The sequence below is a fragment of the Eleutherodactylus coqui genome, chromosome 8 (genome assembly GCF_035609145.1).
Source record: "Eleutherodactylus coqui strain aEleCoq1 chromosome 8, aEleCoq1.hap1, whole genome shotgun sequence".
Classification (NCBI taxonomy): domain Eukaryota; kingdom Metazoa; phylum Chordata; class Amphibia; order Anura; family Eleutherodactylidae; genus Eleutherodactylus; species Eleutherodactylus coqui.
Genome location: NC_089844.1, coordinates 185,895,989 through 185,913,762, shown reverse-complemented (window position 1 = coordinate 185,913,762; position 17,774 = coordinate 185,895,989). Strand labels below are relative to the sequence as shown.

Genomic DNA, 17,774 nt, shown 5'->3' with positions numbered 1-17,774 from the left:
GTCCTTTAGAAGCCAATTCACACTGTAGTTTTGAATAAGACACATTATGTAACACATTTGCAACATTGAGTCCATCAAGTCCATACTGCGACCCTTCACGAACCCCGGGAATCATTTCACTACTCCCAAGCCTTGCTATGCGGCAGTGCAGCTCTTTGCATTTGGACACAGATCACACTCAACCTTTCTTCCACCACCTGCTGCCCTCCAGGCTGTAACACCTACACGGAAAAAGTTCACTGAGCTGTCTGTAGCTGTCCTCCACTGCACAACACATCCGTTGCCCACAGCAATCTCACTTTCTGACCTCATGGCCCTTTAAATTTCCGCAGACTTCTCCCAGAAGTGCTCACCACCATAGCTCTGGCCTCTCAGGGCTCCACAGTGCGCCATTTTCATTGCCCGCCATATGATCCACCATATGTGACCATCTGGTGGATTGTCACTCGCTCAGGATCGCCATCTTTTATTCTGAGATGGTTGGCAGCACTTAGAAAACCCACACAGGCCAGATTGTGGTGAAAGTAAAAAAAATCTGTTTCTTTTCAATGACATGGGGGAAAAAAATCAACAACATTCTATTCAGGCATTCTCTCTGAAACCATTTAAAGGGCAGCAACATATAAGCTACCCTCTGGGATCTCACAGGCCCTCATCCCACAAAGGGCAGTCTTTCTTAGACTAAAGGAACTCCACAACCCCTGAGTGTGGCAGGAACCAAAGCTTTTAACTTCTTTCCTGCCACATCCACACAGGTGTTCTCTCTCAGTAGTTAGCAGACTGACCGCTTTGGATTCCTCTGCTGGTCACTCTGCTAACTACACTCCCACAATATGTAATTATATACAGGATATGCACAGGTTATACCAGCATCCAGCATTTACATCTTCCTATATATAGTGATATGCAGCATGCTGGTGTAACCTGGGTATTTCCTGTGTATATGTATCTACAGCTGGTATAAGATATACATCTCCCATTATATATGGAGCAAGCTGGTATAACCTGGGTATCTCCTGTATATAATTATATATGTACAGCTAAATTATACATGCTGTATATAGTGATATGCAGCATGCTTGTGTAACCTGGGTATATCCTGTATGTATATATATATATATGTATGTACAGCTGCTGTGAGTTATACAGTATAACTTCTACCAGCTATATAAATGTAATTACACACAGCGCATACCGCGTTGCATCGCATGGTTCCCTAACTTCTCTTTCACTATCAGCCACTGTCGACCGGATTAACCACGCAGCACTGATAGACTGCAGTTATGATCACGCATCAGGGGAGTCTGTAGCGCTGAATTAGCTGCCCCTCCCCGAGGTAACGACCCTCCTCTCCCTGAGCGCCACCCACAGCGGCAGTAAAACTGTATATGGCGGGGGACAAGGGGCCCCCATTCACTAGGCGGCCGGGTCAAAATTACGACCCTTATGACCCCTAGCAGTATGCCAGTGATGAGCAGTGAAGTTTGTTCTGAAAGTATACTTGTATTAAAGCCTAACTTTTCCAATATATGTGAATGCTGCAACCAAGAATGGTGAACACAATGCACGTTGCTCACATTGGCTACACTGCAGTGGTTTAAGGAGAAACATCTAAATGTCTTGCAATGGCCTAGTCAGAGCCTTAGAGCCCAGACCTTCATTCAACTGAGAATCTGTGGCATGACTTGACTACTGCACCCCAACACAACCTAAAGTCTCCGACACACTAGTGTATTTGGGTCTATGTGCTGCCCATGTTATTTTATGGATAGTACACAAACCCATTATAGCCTATGGGGCCATGCACAATGCTGAAAAAAGTCGTATGTCCTAATCTTGTTCGTACTGTGGCCGAGGATTAGTCAATGTGGCAGCCGTCCATGTAATGAACAGCACATGAAGAGGCCTCTTGGGCAGAACTCGCGCACATGGCAGGTGTGCCCCCCGGCCTAACTTAAAAGGATTAAACATTTGTACCTGGAAGCATGGACAAAAATATCAGGGGTGCAAAGCTAACCGGGACCCCAAGAGACCTGCACCTGTAAGTACAGCTAAAGGTGGTGCCAAAAAGCAATGACTTTCAGGGGGTAAATACTTATGCACCTTAAAGGGGTTGTCCCGCGAAAGCAAGTGGGGTTATACACTTCTGTATGGCCATATTAATGCACTTTGTAATATACATCGTGCATTAATTATGAGCCATACAGAAGTTATTCACTTACCTGTTCCGTTGCTAGCGTCCTTGTCTCCATGGTGCCGTCTAATTTCAGCGTCTAATCTCTCGATTAGACGCGCTTGCGCAGTCCGGTCTTCTTCCTGGTGAATGGGGCCGCTCGTGCCGGAGAGCTGGTCCTCGTAGCTCCGCCCCATCACGTGTGCCGATTCCAGCCAATCAGGAGGCTGGAATCGGCAATGGACCGCACAGAGCCCACGGTGCACCATGGGAGAAGACCCGCGGTGCATCGTGGGTGAAGATCCCGGCGGCCATCTTGCTAAGGTAAGGAAGAAGTCGCCGCAGCGCGGGGATTCGGGTAAGTACTAAACGTTTTTTTTTTTTAACACATGCATTGGGTTTGTCTCGCGCCGAACGGGGGGCCTATTGAATTTAAAAAAAACCCGTTTCGGCGTGGGACAACCCCTTTAATGCTTCATGTACACGAGCGGGTCAGATTCCGCATGCGGAAGACCGCAGCGGAACCCAACCCTGCCGGCGGCCTGCAACCATACGTACCTGTGCCTGTCTTCTTTTTCCTGTACTGTGGATGTGTGCAGAAGTGCCAGCCTGCGTGCCGGCGCACACGTGCTGTACAGTTTTTTTTTTTAAACCTCCTGCTTTCCCGTGGAATCCGCGGTCTGTCCACAGTGTCAACTGCGGAAGGGCAGCGGATTGGATGGCTTCCATTGACTTCAATAGAAGCTGTCCACACGGAATCCGCACTAAAATAGAGCGTGCTGCGATTTGTTTTCTGTATGCATAATCTGGAAAACAGATTTGTATGTGTAAATTGAACTGCGGACGCCCGTGCTTCCCTATGGGCAGCTTGAACTGCGGATCTTCCGCGTGGATTCTGCAAATCAAATCCGCCCGTGGACATTGGAAGCACGTAAACGCTGCAGCCAATCAGAGGCCGCAGCATCACCATTGTCGTTCCTGGTATCAGCGATCATATCGTGGGCGCCATGAAGCCAGGAGTTTGGGGACGGGAAACCACGGCGTCTGATTGGTCACAGTAGTCCCATGCTTACACCTGGCCATCTACCTGGAAGGCGGTGCTGGGACAGTGTAAGACGCTCAGCTCCTCTTCGGGGGTCCGAGGACAGGCGAGTAGAGCCTCGTGTGGCACAGCGTGCTAAGCCAGCAGAAATGCAGTCCTAAGCTCTCACTCACAATCTGAAGGTCCTAAATTCAATCCCTGAATGGTTCAGGTAGCCTTCTGAGGTCGGTAAAATGAGCACCCAGTTTATTGGGCCCCAGAGCTACCAGCCCAGAAACTTAGTTCATAGTGCTTATAGGACCTGACAGGTTCCCTGTAATTATCCTTTGTGTCGCAGAATAAAATATTTTGTACTTTCACAGTGGTCAGCGTGTTGTGTAAATCAAATGATCGTCCATCCATCCAAAAAACACTATTTTAATTCCAGACTCTAATGCAACAAAGTTCAAGGGGGGGGGGGGGGATTTTCACAAGGCGCTGTACGGGGTTATTGCAAATGATTCTTGATGTGACTCCTCATAACTCCCATTTAATGACACTCAGATACAGAAATTTAACACAACTGCCTACCATAAGACGTCCTTGTGGCCCCTAGGAACCAATCACAGCGCAGCTTGAATTTCTGAAGCTCCTGAGGTAGCATGAAAGCTGTTCTGTGATTGGTTGCTACGTTCAACACGGCAGTTTTGCTAAATGAGAACCAAAAAGATTTATTCTACAGTAGTCGTCACTAGGGGGATAATAATCTTTATAGTATAGCGCCAACTTATTCCGCACCGAGACAAAATGGCTGCCAGCGAAGACAGGAGAGAGTTTTGTTCTTGTTTTCCATCTACCGGTTTGTTATTAGTGAGCGATGTCATTTTTAAACAAAGTTTGGGGTACGCCACCCTGGGGACAGTGGGGATCACGAATTCTGGTGGGCAGTGTGGCTTATTAAACACTAAGGGGACAAATTGGTGCTTTTTAATTACTCCAGTGGACACAGTGGCATCGTTACAGGGGTTCTCAGAGAAAGCTTCTGCTTATCAACCCTTTGCAATCCAATTTTGGCTTCAGGGTTTCCTAGGGTGTTTTTTCTTTCACCATTATACAATGGCGCCATCTGCTGGCTAGAGCCAGTACTGCAGTAAGGGACATGCTGGAGAGGCCTCCGACAACAGAGCGGCCAGAAATATACAGTAAGAATACCCTGCCGGACGTCTTCCGACATCGGAGCTATACAGCCTTCAATCAGAATGTCTTTAGACGTCAGATAGTGGATTTGAAAGGGTTAAGCTGGCCCTGTCTGCAGTGGTAGCATTCTCACCTTCGCAGTTCCCCTGCTGGTCCTGGCTCATCTTCACTTCCAGGTGCAGGAGCCCGTGATGATATTACTGACACCAGATCAGGTCACTGCTGCAGCCAATCAGCAGCTCCCTTCATATAGTAGTTAGCTGCACCAGTCGCATGACTTAGCACCAGAATGTCTTCGCTACGCACCCAGAAGTGAAGCCTAATGGGGACCATGAGCTGGTGAAGCAAGAGCAACAGGAGGACAGGGATGTGAGAATGTCTTCTTTTATGTCAGACTGAGCCAGTTTTTGAAATAACAATGTCCCCCTGGACAATCCCTTTAAGAGTCTGGTTTCAAATAGGGGCTAACGATACGAAAAAATAAAAGAGCCAAAGCTGCAAGGTGACCTCTGAAAAGACAAGACGCATCTGTAAGAAGTCTTCGTGGTGGTCTGGGCCAGATGAAAAAAGGAACCAATCATGGGTGACGTCACGAAATGTCATTATTTATTCTGCCACTGACTGCATCAGATCAATCCTGTAGTCGCTGTTTGGTCTGCAGAGGGATGATGGCTGGTAGCATTCTTGCTTGGGAACTAATGACTCCTGGCATCTATTTAACAATGTTCGGGTGATACCGGGAGGTATAATTTCACATGATCCAAACTTCTGTTGCAGAGGATAACTCAACTTTTCAGTTTATCCCTTTATTAATCTTAGTTTCTGGTACATAACTACAATACCAGAACCAAGCACCTAACGTAAATAGAGCACCAGAAACAAGAACATACCATAACTATGGCACCAGAACCAAGCTCAGTACATAAGCTTGGTTCTGAGTTGTACTTATGTTATGAACTTGGTTCTGGTGCTGTATTCATGTACTTAGCTTGCTTGTGGGGCTGTATTTATGTTACTAGCTTGGTTCAGGTGCTGTATTTATGTTATGAGCTTGGTTCTGGAGCTGTATTTATATTACTAGCTTGGTTCTGGTGCTGTATTTATGTTATGAGCTTGGTTCTGGAGCTGTATTTATATTACTAGCTTGGTTCTGGTGCTGTATTTATGTTATGAGCTTGGTTCTGGGGCTGTATTTATGTTATTAGCTGGGTTCTGGAGCTGTATTTATTTTACTAGCTTGGTCCTGGTGCTGTATTTATGTTACGAGCTTGGTTCTGGAGCTGTATTTATGTTACTAGCTTGGTTCTGGTGCTGTATTTATGTTATGAGCTTGGTTCTGGAGCTGTATTTATGTTATGAGCTTGGTTCTGGAGCTGTATTTATGTTATTAGCTTGGATCTGAAGCTGTATTTATGTTATTAGCTTGGATCTGAAGCTGTATTTATGTTATTAGCTTGGTTCTGGGGCTGTATTAATGTTACTAGCTTGGTTCTGGAGCTGTATTTATGTTACTAGCTTGGTTCTGGTGCTGTATTTATGTTATGAGCTTGGTTCTGGTGCAGGTGTTTATATAATGAACCGTGTTCTAGTATTAAAAGAATATTTGGGGACTTTTTAAATTTCTCTATTGATGATCGACAGATCATCAATAGACAATTGGAGGGGCTTCACTGCTCAGGATTCCCAACCCAAGGATCAGCTGATTCTCAGGACTGTTGTATAGAGATGAGGGAGGAGATATATACGTGGCACTACACTGCAGAGAGCCTTATTGATAAGAGTGATCAGTATAATGACTGGCACAGGGTAGAGGAATCAGTATAGTGGCTGGCACAGAATGAAGGCATCAGTGTAGTGAATGGCACAGGGTAAAGGCATCAGTGCAGTGACTGGCACAGGATGGAGTCATTAGTGCAGTGACTGGCACAGGGGGAGGCATCAGTATAGTGACTGGCACAGAATGAAAGCATTAGTATAGTGACTGGCGCAGGTTAAAGGCATCAGTATAGTGATTAGCACAGGGTAGAGGCATCATTGCAGTGTATAGCACAGGGTAGAGGCATCACTATAGTGACTGGCACAGGGTGGAGGCTACAGTGCAGTGACTGGCACAGGATGGAGGCATTAGTGCAGTGACTGGCACAGAATGGAGCATTAGTATAGTGACTGGCACAGGGTAAAGGCATCAGTATAGTGATTAGCACAGGGTAGAGGCATCATTGCAGTGAATGGCACAGGGTAGAGGCATCAGTATAGTTAGTGGCACAGGGTGGAGGCATCAGTATAGTGACTGGCACAGAATCAAAGCATCAGTACAGTGACTAGCACAAGGTGGAGGCATCAGTGCAGTGACTGGTAGGAGGAGGCATCAATATAGTGACTGGCACATAATAGAGGCATTAGTATACTGACTGGCGCAGAGTGGAGGTATCAGTGTAGTGAATGGCACAGGGTAAAGGCATCAATATAGTCACTGGCACATAGTAGAGGCATTAGTGTAGTGACTGGCACAGAATGGAGGCATTAGTATAGTAACTGTCACAGGGTAGAAGCATCAGTAAAGTGACTGGCACATTATCGAGGCATTAGTATAGTGACTTGCACAGGGTGGAGGCATCAGTGCAGTGAATGGCACAGGCTAGAGGCATCAGTATAGTGACTGGCACATGGTAGAAGCATCAATATAGTTACTGGCACAGCGTATAGGCATCAGTGCAGTGATTGGCACATGCTAGGAGTATCCGTGAAGTGACTGGCACATGGTAGAGGCATCAATATAGTGACTGGCACAGGGTGGAGGCATCAGTATAGTGACTGGCACAGAGTAGAGTCATCAGTATAGTGACTGGCACAGAGTGCAGGCATCAGTGCAGTGACTGTCACAGGGTAGAGGCATCAGTGTAGTGAATGGCACAGGGTAGAGGCATCAGTATAGTGACTGGCACAGGGTAGAGGCATCAGTATAGTGACTGGCACAAGGTGGAGACATCAGTGCAGTGACTGGCACAGGGTAGAGGCATCAGTATAGTGACTGGCACAGAGTGCAGGCATCAGTGCAGTGACTGTCACAGGGTAGAGGCATCAGTGTAGTGAATGGCACAGCGTAGAGGCATCAGTGCAGTGACTGGCACAAGGTAGAAGCATCAGTATAGTGACTGGCACAGGGTAGAGGCATCAGTGCAGTGACTGTCACAGGGTAGAGGCATCAGTGTAGTGAATGGCACAGGGTAGAGGCATCAGTATAGTGACAGTGCACAGGGTAGAGGCATCAATGCAGTGACTGGCACAGGGTAGAGGTATCAGTGTAGTGACTGGCACAGGGAAGAGGCATCAATATGGTCACTGGCACGAGGTAGAGGCATCAGTATAGTGACTGTCACAGCGTAGAGGCATCAGTGCAGTGACTGGCACAAGGTAGAAGCATCAGTATAGTGACTGGCACAGGGTAGAGGCATCAGTGCAGTGACTGTCACAGGGTAGAGGCATCAGTGCAGTGACTGGCACAGGGTGGAGGCAACAGTATAGTGCCTGGCACAGAATGAAGGCATTAGTTTAGTGACTGGCACAGGGTAGAGGCATCAGTATAGTGACTGGCACAGGGTAGAAGCATCAGTATAGTGACTGGCACAGGGTAGAAACATCAGTATAGTGACTGGCACAGGGTAAAGGCAGAAGAATTAAATTGGCTGCTGCACTTAGGAAGGATTGTGGAGGGGAGAGTTTAGTGAGGGAAAGCCCATTCTTTAGGGAGTTGCAGTAATTAAACTGAGAGTGGATGTGGGCGACAATAAAAGATTACTCCACAGTAAGCAAAGTGAGAATTCTGGGGATGTTTTTGAGGTGCGCGTGACACGAGTGACTGAATATGGGGAGTGAAGGAAAGTTCAGAGTAGAACATGACCCCAAGACAGCGAGTGAGCTGCGGAGGAGCGGTGGTGGCGCCACACACTGAGGTGGTGATATCAGGTTTAAGTCGGTTAGTAGATGGCAGAAACACAAGAAGTTCAGTTTTTGCAAGGTTCAGTTTTAGCTGGAGACGGGCATGGTGTTAGAGACAGCAGATAGACATCACTGGGGTTCTGTAATAGTGGAGGTGTGATGTCATATATCTATGTCATAATAAGTATTACAAACTGGTGAAGCATCAGCACCCGACCGTGGCTCACATAAATGGCGCATTCCAAGCAAACACATCTGTTTCTCTAGAGACTCTCAGTGCCGCTGCATTTAATGTCATCCATGAAGACGAGGAAGGAAAAGGAAGACTACATGAATGTGCATTACAAGAACTATCCAGAAAGAGGTGGCAAATACAATGGAAGCAGCTGCTTATCTCTTATATGTGTTCTGCTTAAAATGAGCTAGAACTTTCTGGATCCATAGCAGAGATAAATGCCCTTCTCTATGCCTTATATTTAGGTTGGATATAAGAAAGCCGGGCCCCGAGCTATATATGTAGGACGGATCCTGGGACCAGGAGGTGCTTGTGCTTCTGTCTGGTCTCTACAGGATCTCCCTTTCAATTTGTACAATATAGTAAAGAAATAATAGCAAGGGTGTACTACACGGGCGAGTGCGATATCGGTCCGAGAAACCCGTAAACGAGGTGTTTAGGTTTCCGATGCCCTTTGTGATAAAAATACGTCCCATCGCACTGCTGCGTAAGCGATTTCACACGCATAAAAATCACATTGTTGCAATAGTAAAAATAGAAAAATTGTATCGAGCTTGTATGAAACTTACATGTGATTGTGATAGGACAGGCACTATTGGTGTAAGCGAAAAATCGCTCATGTGAATTATTGATGTAAAGAAACCAACGGCTTATTTTCCTACGCGAGTTGCATCCATATTGCAATCGGACGGAACTTGTGCAGGAAGATCGTTAGTGTGAATGCACCCTAACTAACTATAATGCTCGTCATCATCTTGTCTCTTTTGCCGAATCGTCTCTTTTCCTGGAGGTTATTTCTATAGCAGACATTCATTGACAGGCGTCTCTAACCAGTTTTGCCTCATTCCACCCACATTGTATCTCCGTCTATGTACTGTCATAGGCCAAAAAGAATCAGCATTTTGTGGTGACCCAATAACTACTGCTACTTATTTACAGACTAAGTTGAGTACAAGTTGTGTCTGAATAAGATATAATTCACTAAATTAGACCTGCTATTGAACATCGTGTGGTGAGACCTGACAGCGACGTTCTGCGTGGCGGTCAGCGCTCAGAAATCACATCACTCCGTCTGACATAAAGGGTCATTGCAGCATTTACTAGTCGTCTGCAGACGCAGCAAAGTTTTACCTGTGATGACTTTCTACAACAAGTTGCCAACCAGAATTTGCCTTTTTTTCTGGACAACTTATCCAAAAGTTGCCAACAGTTTGTACGAACACATTGGAAAAGTGTCATGAATGATAAGTGATACATTTCTCAGTTCACATGACTTTATAACCAACATTCACCGTGGGCTGTAAAATGGCTATAACTACAGTCATAAGAACCTGCCCAGGTAGCCGCAGCCTCAAGGACGCATCAATTGTCTTTCCACAGACACTGGAAAAAGTTGTGCTACTTTTTATAGACTTTTTATAGACTGTCCAGTAATTTCTGGACGGTTGGCAGCTCTGGACAAGTTATCTTTACTGAAGCCATTCAAAAGCTATTGTTACCTTAATGCAACAAAAGCCATTGAAAAGGGAAAGTAACTGCAACACAGAAAGTTATCAGACTGTGTTATAAAAAGTCGACTAAACTTTGTTACTTTTGTAGCAGTTGCAGATTGTTTTGAATACACATAGAATTGTATCGAACTCTAATTAATTTGATTCATTTCCCAATAACACGTTATTATTTGCCACAAGCCAAAAGTAATTCAGGGTTTTCTTTAAGTAAATGACACAGAATTGAACAGAAGACGGCGTGGACGCTCCCAACTAACACGGCTAATAGGCGTATAGCTGCACAGAACAGCCTCTCTTATCCCCAACAAGCCTGCAGCAAGAATGTCTGCAACTTGTTCATCATATATATCATATTCTCTCACTTCTAAAGCCTTTCCAATGTGATTTTAGTGATTTCACATGGACATTCAGAGCAGGCTGCACATGTCTACTAGTAATCCATGCATAGGGCACGGTCGGGTACAGTCAGGAAAACACAGCATTTGCCTTGTCTAATGAATGAACAACTGGAGGTTTTCTTGGGAGAATTACTGGCATTCTTTACTTACGCTCTGTGGACATGGTGATAATGGTTTCAGTGGTGGCATGATAATCATCTTCTTCCAAGGATCCTTCACTGCTGTCATCGCTTTGGACATCATACTGATCAATCAGCTCTTCTAACGGCGGAGCTTTAGGCATAAGATGTTTTATCGCATCCTTGCTGATGTTGGGTGCTTGCTCCAGTCGCAGTTTGCTTAGTATCTGTATTTTTATGGCTTCTATTCTTGAAGATTTGCTGCTCTGCCTCCAGTTACAAGAGCTACAAAGGGCGTCCTTTTCTGTTGCTTGGTTGCTGCTGTTCACATGCCCTGGAGAAAGTACTACCAGAATGCATAAGTAAGTATAACTGCAGGCACGTAACTTTAGCATGTTCCCTTTAAACAAAACAATGCCTTATGTTCCTTCTATACAATCAGTTTACAGATGATGAAAATAAATGGTCCTTAGAAAAGGAAGAATTCAGCAAAATAAAAAAAAATCAGCAATGTTAAGTCATGTATTTCTTAGGTGTACTTTTATACTCCAACTTGGGCTATGATTTTGTCATCAGAGCCAGCGATTGGTTGTTAGACGGACAATGAATATAACTGGCAGGAGTTAGGTTCTTGCTGTCAGAGGATGGATATTCAATACAGCTATACTGAACGGGCAAAATACAGAGCTTTTCCTGAAGGGGAATGTGCTGATATATGAGCCGTGAATGCAAATGGCTATTTACATACAGTATCCCTACTCTCTGCTGTTACAGTGTATCGGCACCTTCTCTTCACACTTCAGAATGTCTCATTCATTGTCCCTGTTATCTCATAAATTATTCATTCTTTACATCATTTAATGAATTTGATTTTAAAAAACTTAGCTTTTTCTTACTTTAATGCAAATATATAGATTTGACTTATGGTGCTTTTAGATGGAACAATTGTCATTCAAAAGAGCAAAGGTGAACGCTAATCGTTCGGTCTAAACGCGAGCCAACGACCAAAGGACGAACAATAATCATTCACTTTTTGTTCATCGTTCATTTTATGCAGGCATAAAAATAGTCGTTAGCTCATTCACTTATCGTTTGGTTGAAACAGTGAAGGACTGAGCAATATTGATTGAATGAGCCAACAGTGTATCTACCTGAATAACAGGCTGTACCAGCAAATGAGCTAATGATGATGTCACTCGCCCGTTCAAATGATAATTGACTCGTCTAAGAGAATCCTTAGGAGCTAAACATGCAACGATCTAACAGCTCTACATGCAGCAATTTAACAGCTATACCTGCAATAATCTAACAGATTTACACACAATGATCTAACAGCTCTACATGCAGTAATCTAGCAGCTATACCTGCAGCAATCTAATAGCTGTACATGCAACAATCTGTCAGCTCTGCAAGCAGCGATTTAGCGATTTATCAGCTATAGCTGCAACAATCTAACAGATCTCCATGCAGCAATGTAACAGCTCTACATGCAGCAAACTAAAATCTCTACCTGCAACGAGCTAACAGTTTTACCTGCAGCAATCTAACAGCTCTACATGCAGAAATCTAACAGCTATACCTGCAATGATCTAACAGTTCTGCATGCAGTAATATAGCAGCTATACCTGCAGCAATCTAATAGCTCTACATGCAACAAACTGTCAGCTCTATATGCAGCAATTTATCAGCTCTACCTGCAACAATCTAACAGCTCTTCATTCAGCAATCTAACAGCTCTAACTGCAACCAGCTAACAGCTCCACATACAGCAATCTAACAGCTCTATATGCAGCAATCTAATAGCTATACATGCAGCAATCTAACAGCTCTACATACAGCAATCTAACAGCTCTACATGCAGCAATCTAATAGCTATACATGCAGCAATCTAACAGCTCTACATACAGCAATCTAACAGCTCTACATGCAGCAATCTAATAGCTATACATGCAGCAATCTAACAGCTATACATACAATGATCTGACAGCTCTACATGCAGCAATCTAACAGCTCTACATACAGCAATCTAACAGCTCTATATGCAGCAATCTAATAGCTATACATGCAGCAATCTAACAGCTATACATACAATGATCTGACAGCTCTACATGCAGCAATCTAACAGCTCCACATACAGCAATCTTACAGCTCTACATGCAGCAATCTAACAGCTCTACATACAGCAATCTTACAGCTCTACATACAGCAATCTTACAGCTCTATATGCAGCAATCTAATAGCTATACATGCAGCAATCTAACAGCTCTACATACAGCCATCTAACTGCTATACATGCAGCAATCTAACAGGTCTACATGCAGCAATCTAACAGCTATACATACAATGATCTAACAGCTCTACATGCAGCAAACTAACAGCTATACCTGCGGTAATCTGACAGCTTTATATGCAGCAATCTATCAGCCCTACATGCAGCGATCTAACAGCTATACCTGCAATGATCTAACAGCTCTATAGGCGATGATCTAACAGCTCTACATGCAACAATCTAATAGCTCTACGTTCAACAATCCAACAACTCTACACACAGCAATCTAACAGCTCTACATGCAGCAATCTAACAGCTCTACATACAGCAATTTAACAGCTCTACATGCAGCAATCTAACAGCTCTACATACAGCAATTTAACAGCTCTACATACAGCAATCTAACAGCTTTACATGGAGCAATCTAACAGCTCTACGTTCAACAATCTAACAGCTCTACCTGCAACAAGCTAACAGGTTTACATGCAGCAATCTAAGAGCTCTACATGCAGCAATCTAAGAGCTCTACATGCAGCAATCTAACAGCTCTACATACAGCAATCTAACAGCTCTACATGCAGCAATCTAAGAGCTCTACATGCAGCAATCTAACAGCTCTACATACAGCAATCTAACAGCTCTACATGCAATGATCTAATAGCTTTACATGTAACAGCTCTACCTTCAACAATCTAACAGCTCTACATGCAGGAATCTAACAGCTCTACATGCAGGAATCTAACAGCTCTGTGTGCAACAAATTAAAAGCTCTAAATATAGAAATCTAACATCTCCAAATACAAAAATCTAATAGCTCTAACTGCAACCAGCTAAGGCCGTCTGCACACGGCCAGGCTCCGCCGCGTGAATTCCGCGGCGGAGCCGGTCACGGCGCCCCCCCAGAGACCCCAAACTTACCTGCGGATCCGGCGTCCTCGCTCCCGCAAGACGCGCGCAGCGTCATGTGACACGCCAACCACGTCACATGACACGCCCCCGTGTCACATGACGCGGCGGCGGTTGGCGGAGAGGTGATTTCACAATATCTTCAGTGGAAGATAGCGTGTACAGACGGCTTCCATTGACTGCAATAGAAGCCGTCCGCGCGTACACCCGCAGCAAATAGAGCATGCCACGGGTGAGGACGGGTGAATTCAAGGTGCGGAATTCCACGGTGGAATTCAATAGAACCTAATGGCTGTGGGCAACGCAGCGGATTTTCGCCGCGAATTACGAGGCGGAAAGCCGTCCGTGGGAAGGAGGACTAACAGCTCCACATACAGCAATCTTACAGCTCTACATGCAGCAATCTAATAGCTATACATGCAGCAATCTAATAGCTATACATGCAGCAATCTAACAGCTCTACCTGCAGCAATCTAACAGTTCTACATGCAGCAATCTAACAGCTCTACATACAGCAATCTAACAGCTCTACATGCAGCAGTCTAACAGCTTTACATGCAGCAATCTAACAGCTCTACATACAGCAATCTAACAGCTCTACATGCAGCAATCTAACAGCTCTACCTGCAACAAGCTAACAGGTTTACATGCAGCAATCTAACAGCTCTACATGCAGCAATCTAACAGCTCTACCTTCAACAATCTAACAGCTCTACATGCAGCAATCTAACAGCTCTACATGCAGTAATCTAACAGCTCTACCTGCAGCAATCTAACAGTTCTACATGCAGCAATCTAACAGCTCTACCTGCAGCAATCTAACAGTTCTACATGCAGCAATCTAACAGCTCTACATACAGCAATCTAACAGCTCTACATGCAGCAGTCTAACAGCTTTACATGCAGCAATCTAACAGCTCTACATACAGCAATCTAACAGCTCTACATGCAGCAATCTAACAGTTCTACATGCAGCAATCTAACAGTTCTACATGCAGCAATCTAACAGCTCTTCATACAGCAATCTAACAGCTCTACCTGCAGCAATCTAACAGTTCTACATGCAGCAATCTAACAGCTCTACATCCAGCAATCTAACAGCTCTACATGCAGCAGTCTAACAGCTTTACATGCAGCAATCTAACAGCTCTACATACAGCAATCTAACAGCTCTACATGCAGTAATCTAACAGCTCTACCTGCAGCAATCTAACAGTTCTACATGCAGCAATCTAACAGCTCTACCTGCAGCAATCTAACAGTTCTACATGCAGCAATCTAACAGCTCTACATGCAGCAATCTAACAGCTCTACATGCAGCATTCTTACAGCTCTACATGCAGCAATCTAACAGCTCTACCTGCAGCAATCTAACAGCTCTACATGCAGCAATCTAACAGTTCTACATGCAGCAATCTAACAGCTCTTCATACAGCAATCTAACAGCTCTACCTGCAGCAATCTAACAGTTCTACATGCAGCAATCTAACAGCTCTACATCCAGCAATCTAACAGCTCTACATGCAGCAGTCTAACAGCTTTACATGCAGCAATCTAACAGCTCTACATACAGCAATCTAACAGCTCTACATGCAGTAATCTAACAGCTCTACCGGCAGCAATCTAACAGTTCTACATGCAGCAATCTAACAGCTCTACCTGCAGCAATCTAACAGTTCTACATGCAGCAATCTAACAGCTCTACATACAGCAATCTAACAGCTCTACATGCAGCAGTCTAACAGCTTTACATGCAGCAATCTAACAGCTCTACATACAGCAATCTAACAGCTCTACATGCAGCAATCTAACAGCTCTACGTTCAACAATCTAACAGCTCTACCTGCAACAAGCTAACAGGTTTACATGCAGCAATCTAACAGCTCTACATGCAGCAATCTAACAGCTCTACCTTCAACAATCTAACAGCTCTACATGCAGCAATCTAACAGCTCTACATACAGCAATCTAACAGCTATACATGCAATGATCTAATAGCTTTACATGTAACAGCTCTACCTTCAATAATCTAACAGCTCTACCTGCAGCAATCTAACAGCTCTACATGCAGCAATCTAACAGCTCTACATGCAGCAAACTAACAGCTCTACCTTCAACAATCTAACAGCTCTACATACAGCAATCTAACAGCTCTACATGCAGCAATCTAACAACTCTACATACAGCAATCTAACAGCTATACATGCAGCAATCTAACAGCTCTACCTGCAGCAATCTAGCAGTTCTACATGCAGCAATCTAACAGCTCTACATGCAGCAATCTAACAGTTCTACATGCAGCAATCTAACAGCTCTACATACAGCAATCTAACAGCTCTACATACAGCAATCTAACAGCTCTACATGCAGCAGTCTAACAGCTTTACATGCAGCAATCTAACAGCTCTACATACAGCAATCTAACAGCTCTACATGCAGCAATCTAACAGCTCTACGTTCAACAATCTAACAGCTCTACCTGCAACAAGCTAACAGGTTTACATGCAGCAATCTAACAGCTCTACATGCAGCAATCTAACAGCTCTACCTTCAACAATCTAACAGCTCTACATGCAGCAATCTAACAGCTCTACATACAGCAATCTAACAGCTATACATGCAATGATCTAATAGCTTTACATGTAACAGCTCTACCTTCAATAATCTAACAGCTCTACCTGCAGCAATCTAACAGCTCTACATGCAGCAATCTAACAGCTCTACATGCAGCAAACTAACAGCTCTACCTTCAACAATCTAACAGCTCTACATACAGCAATCTAACAGCTCTACATGCAGCAATCTAACAACTCTACATACAGCAATCTAACAGCTATACATGCAGCAATCTAACAGCTCTACCTGCAGCAATCTAGCAGTTCTACATGCAGCAATCTAACAGCTCTACATGCAGCAATCTAACAGTTCTACATGCAGCAATCTAACAGCTCTACATACAGCAATCTAACAGCTCTACATACAGCAATCTAACAGCTCTACATGCAGCAGTCTAACAGCTTTACATGCAGCAATCTAACAGCTCTACATACAGCAATCTAACAGCTCTACATGCAGCAATCTAACAGCTCTACCTGCAACAAGCTAACAGGTTTACATGCAGCAATCTAACAGCTCTACATGCAGCAATCTAACAGCTCTACCTTCAACAATCTAACAGCTCTACATGCAGCAATCTAACAGCTCTACATGCAGTAATCTAACAGCTCTACCTGCAGCAATCTAACAGTTCTACATGCAGCAATCTAACAGCTCTACCTGCAGCAATCTAACAGTTCTACATGCAGCAATCTAACAGCTCTACATACAGCAATCTAACAGCTCTACATGCAGCAGTCTAACAGCTTTACATGCAGCAATCTAACAGCTCTACATACAGCAATCTAACAGCTCTACATGCAGTAATCTAACAGCTCTACCTGCAGCAATCTAACAGTTTTACATGCAGCAATCTAACAGCTCTACATCCAGCAAACTAACAGCTCTACATGCAGCAGTCTAACAGCTTTACATGCAGCAATCTAACAGCTCTACATACAGCAATCTAACAGCTCTACATGCAGTAATCTAACAGCTCTACCTGCAGCAATCTAACAGTTCTACATGCAGCAATCTAACAGCTCTACCTGCAGCAATCTAACAGTTCTACATGCAGCAATCTAACAGCTCTACATGCAGCAATCTAACAGCTCTACATGCAGCATTCTTACAGCTCTACATGCAGCAATCTAACAGCTCTACCTGCAGCAATCTAACAGCTCTACATGCAGCAATCTAACAGCTCTACCTGCAGCAATCTAACAGTTCTACATGCAGCAATCTAACAGCTCTTCATACAGCAATCTAACAGCTCTACCTGCAGCAATCTAACAGTTCTACATGCAGCAATCTAACAGCTCTACATCCAGCAATCTAACAGCTCTACATGCAGCAGTCTAACAGCTTTACATGCAGCAATCTAACAGCTCTTCATACAGCAATCTAACAG

General features: G+C 44.2%; 1 protein-coding gene across 1 annotated transcript in view; it reads right to left on the bottom strand.

Annotated features, from left to right (window-relative positions):
• Positions 1-11,186, bottom strand: part of LOC136577261 (growth/differentiation factor 8-like) — a 55,991-nt gene extending 44,805 nt beyond the window's left edge. The window contains exon 1 of the mRNA XM_066577096.1: positions 10,625-11,186. Within this exon, the coding sequence (XP_066433193.1) occupies positions 10,625-10,988 (364 nt within the window). The 5' untranslated portion in view covers positions 10,989-11,186. The remainder of the gene's footprint in view (positions 1-10,624) is intronic.
• Between the last annotated feature and the right edge of the window lie 6,588 nt (positions 11,187-17,774).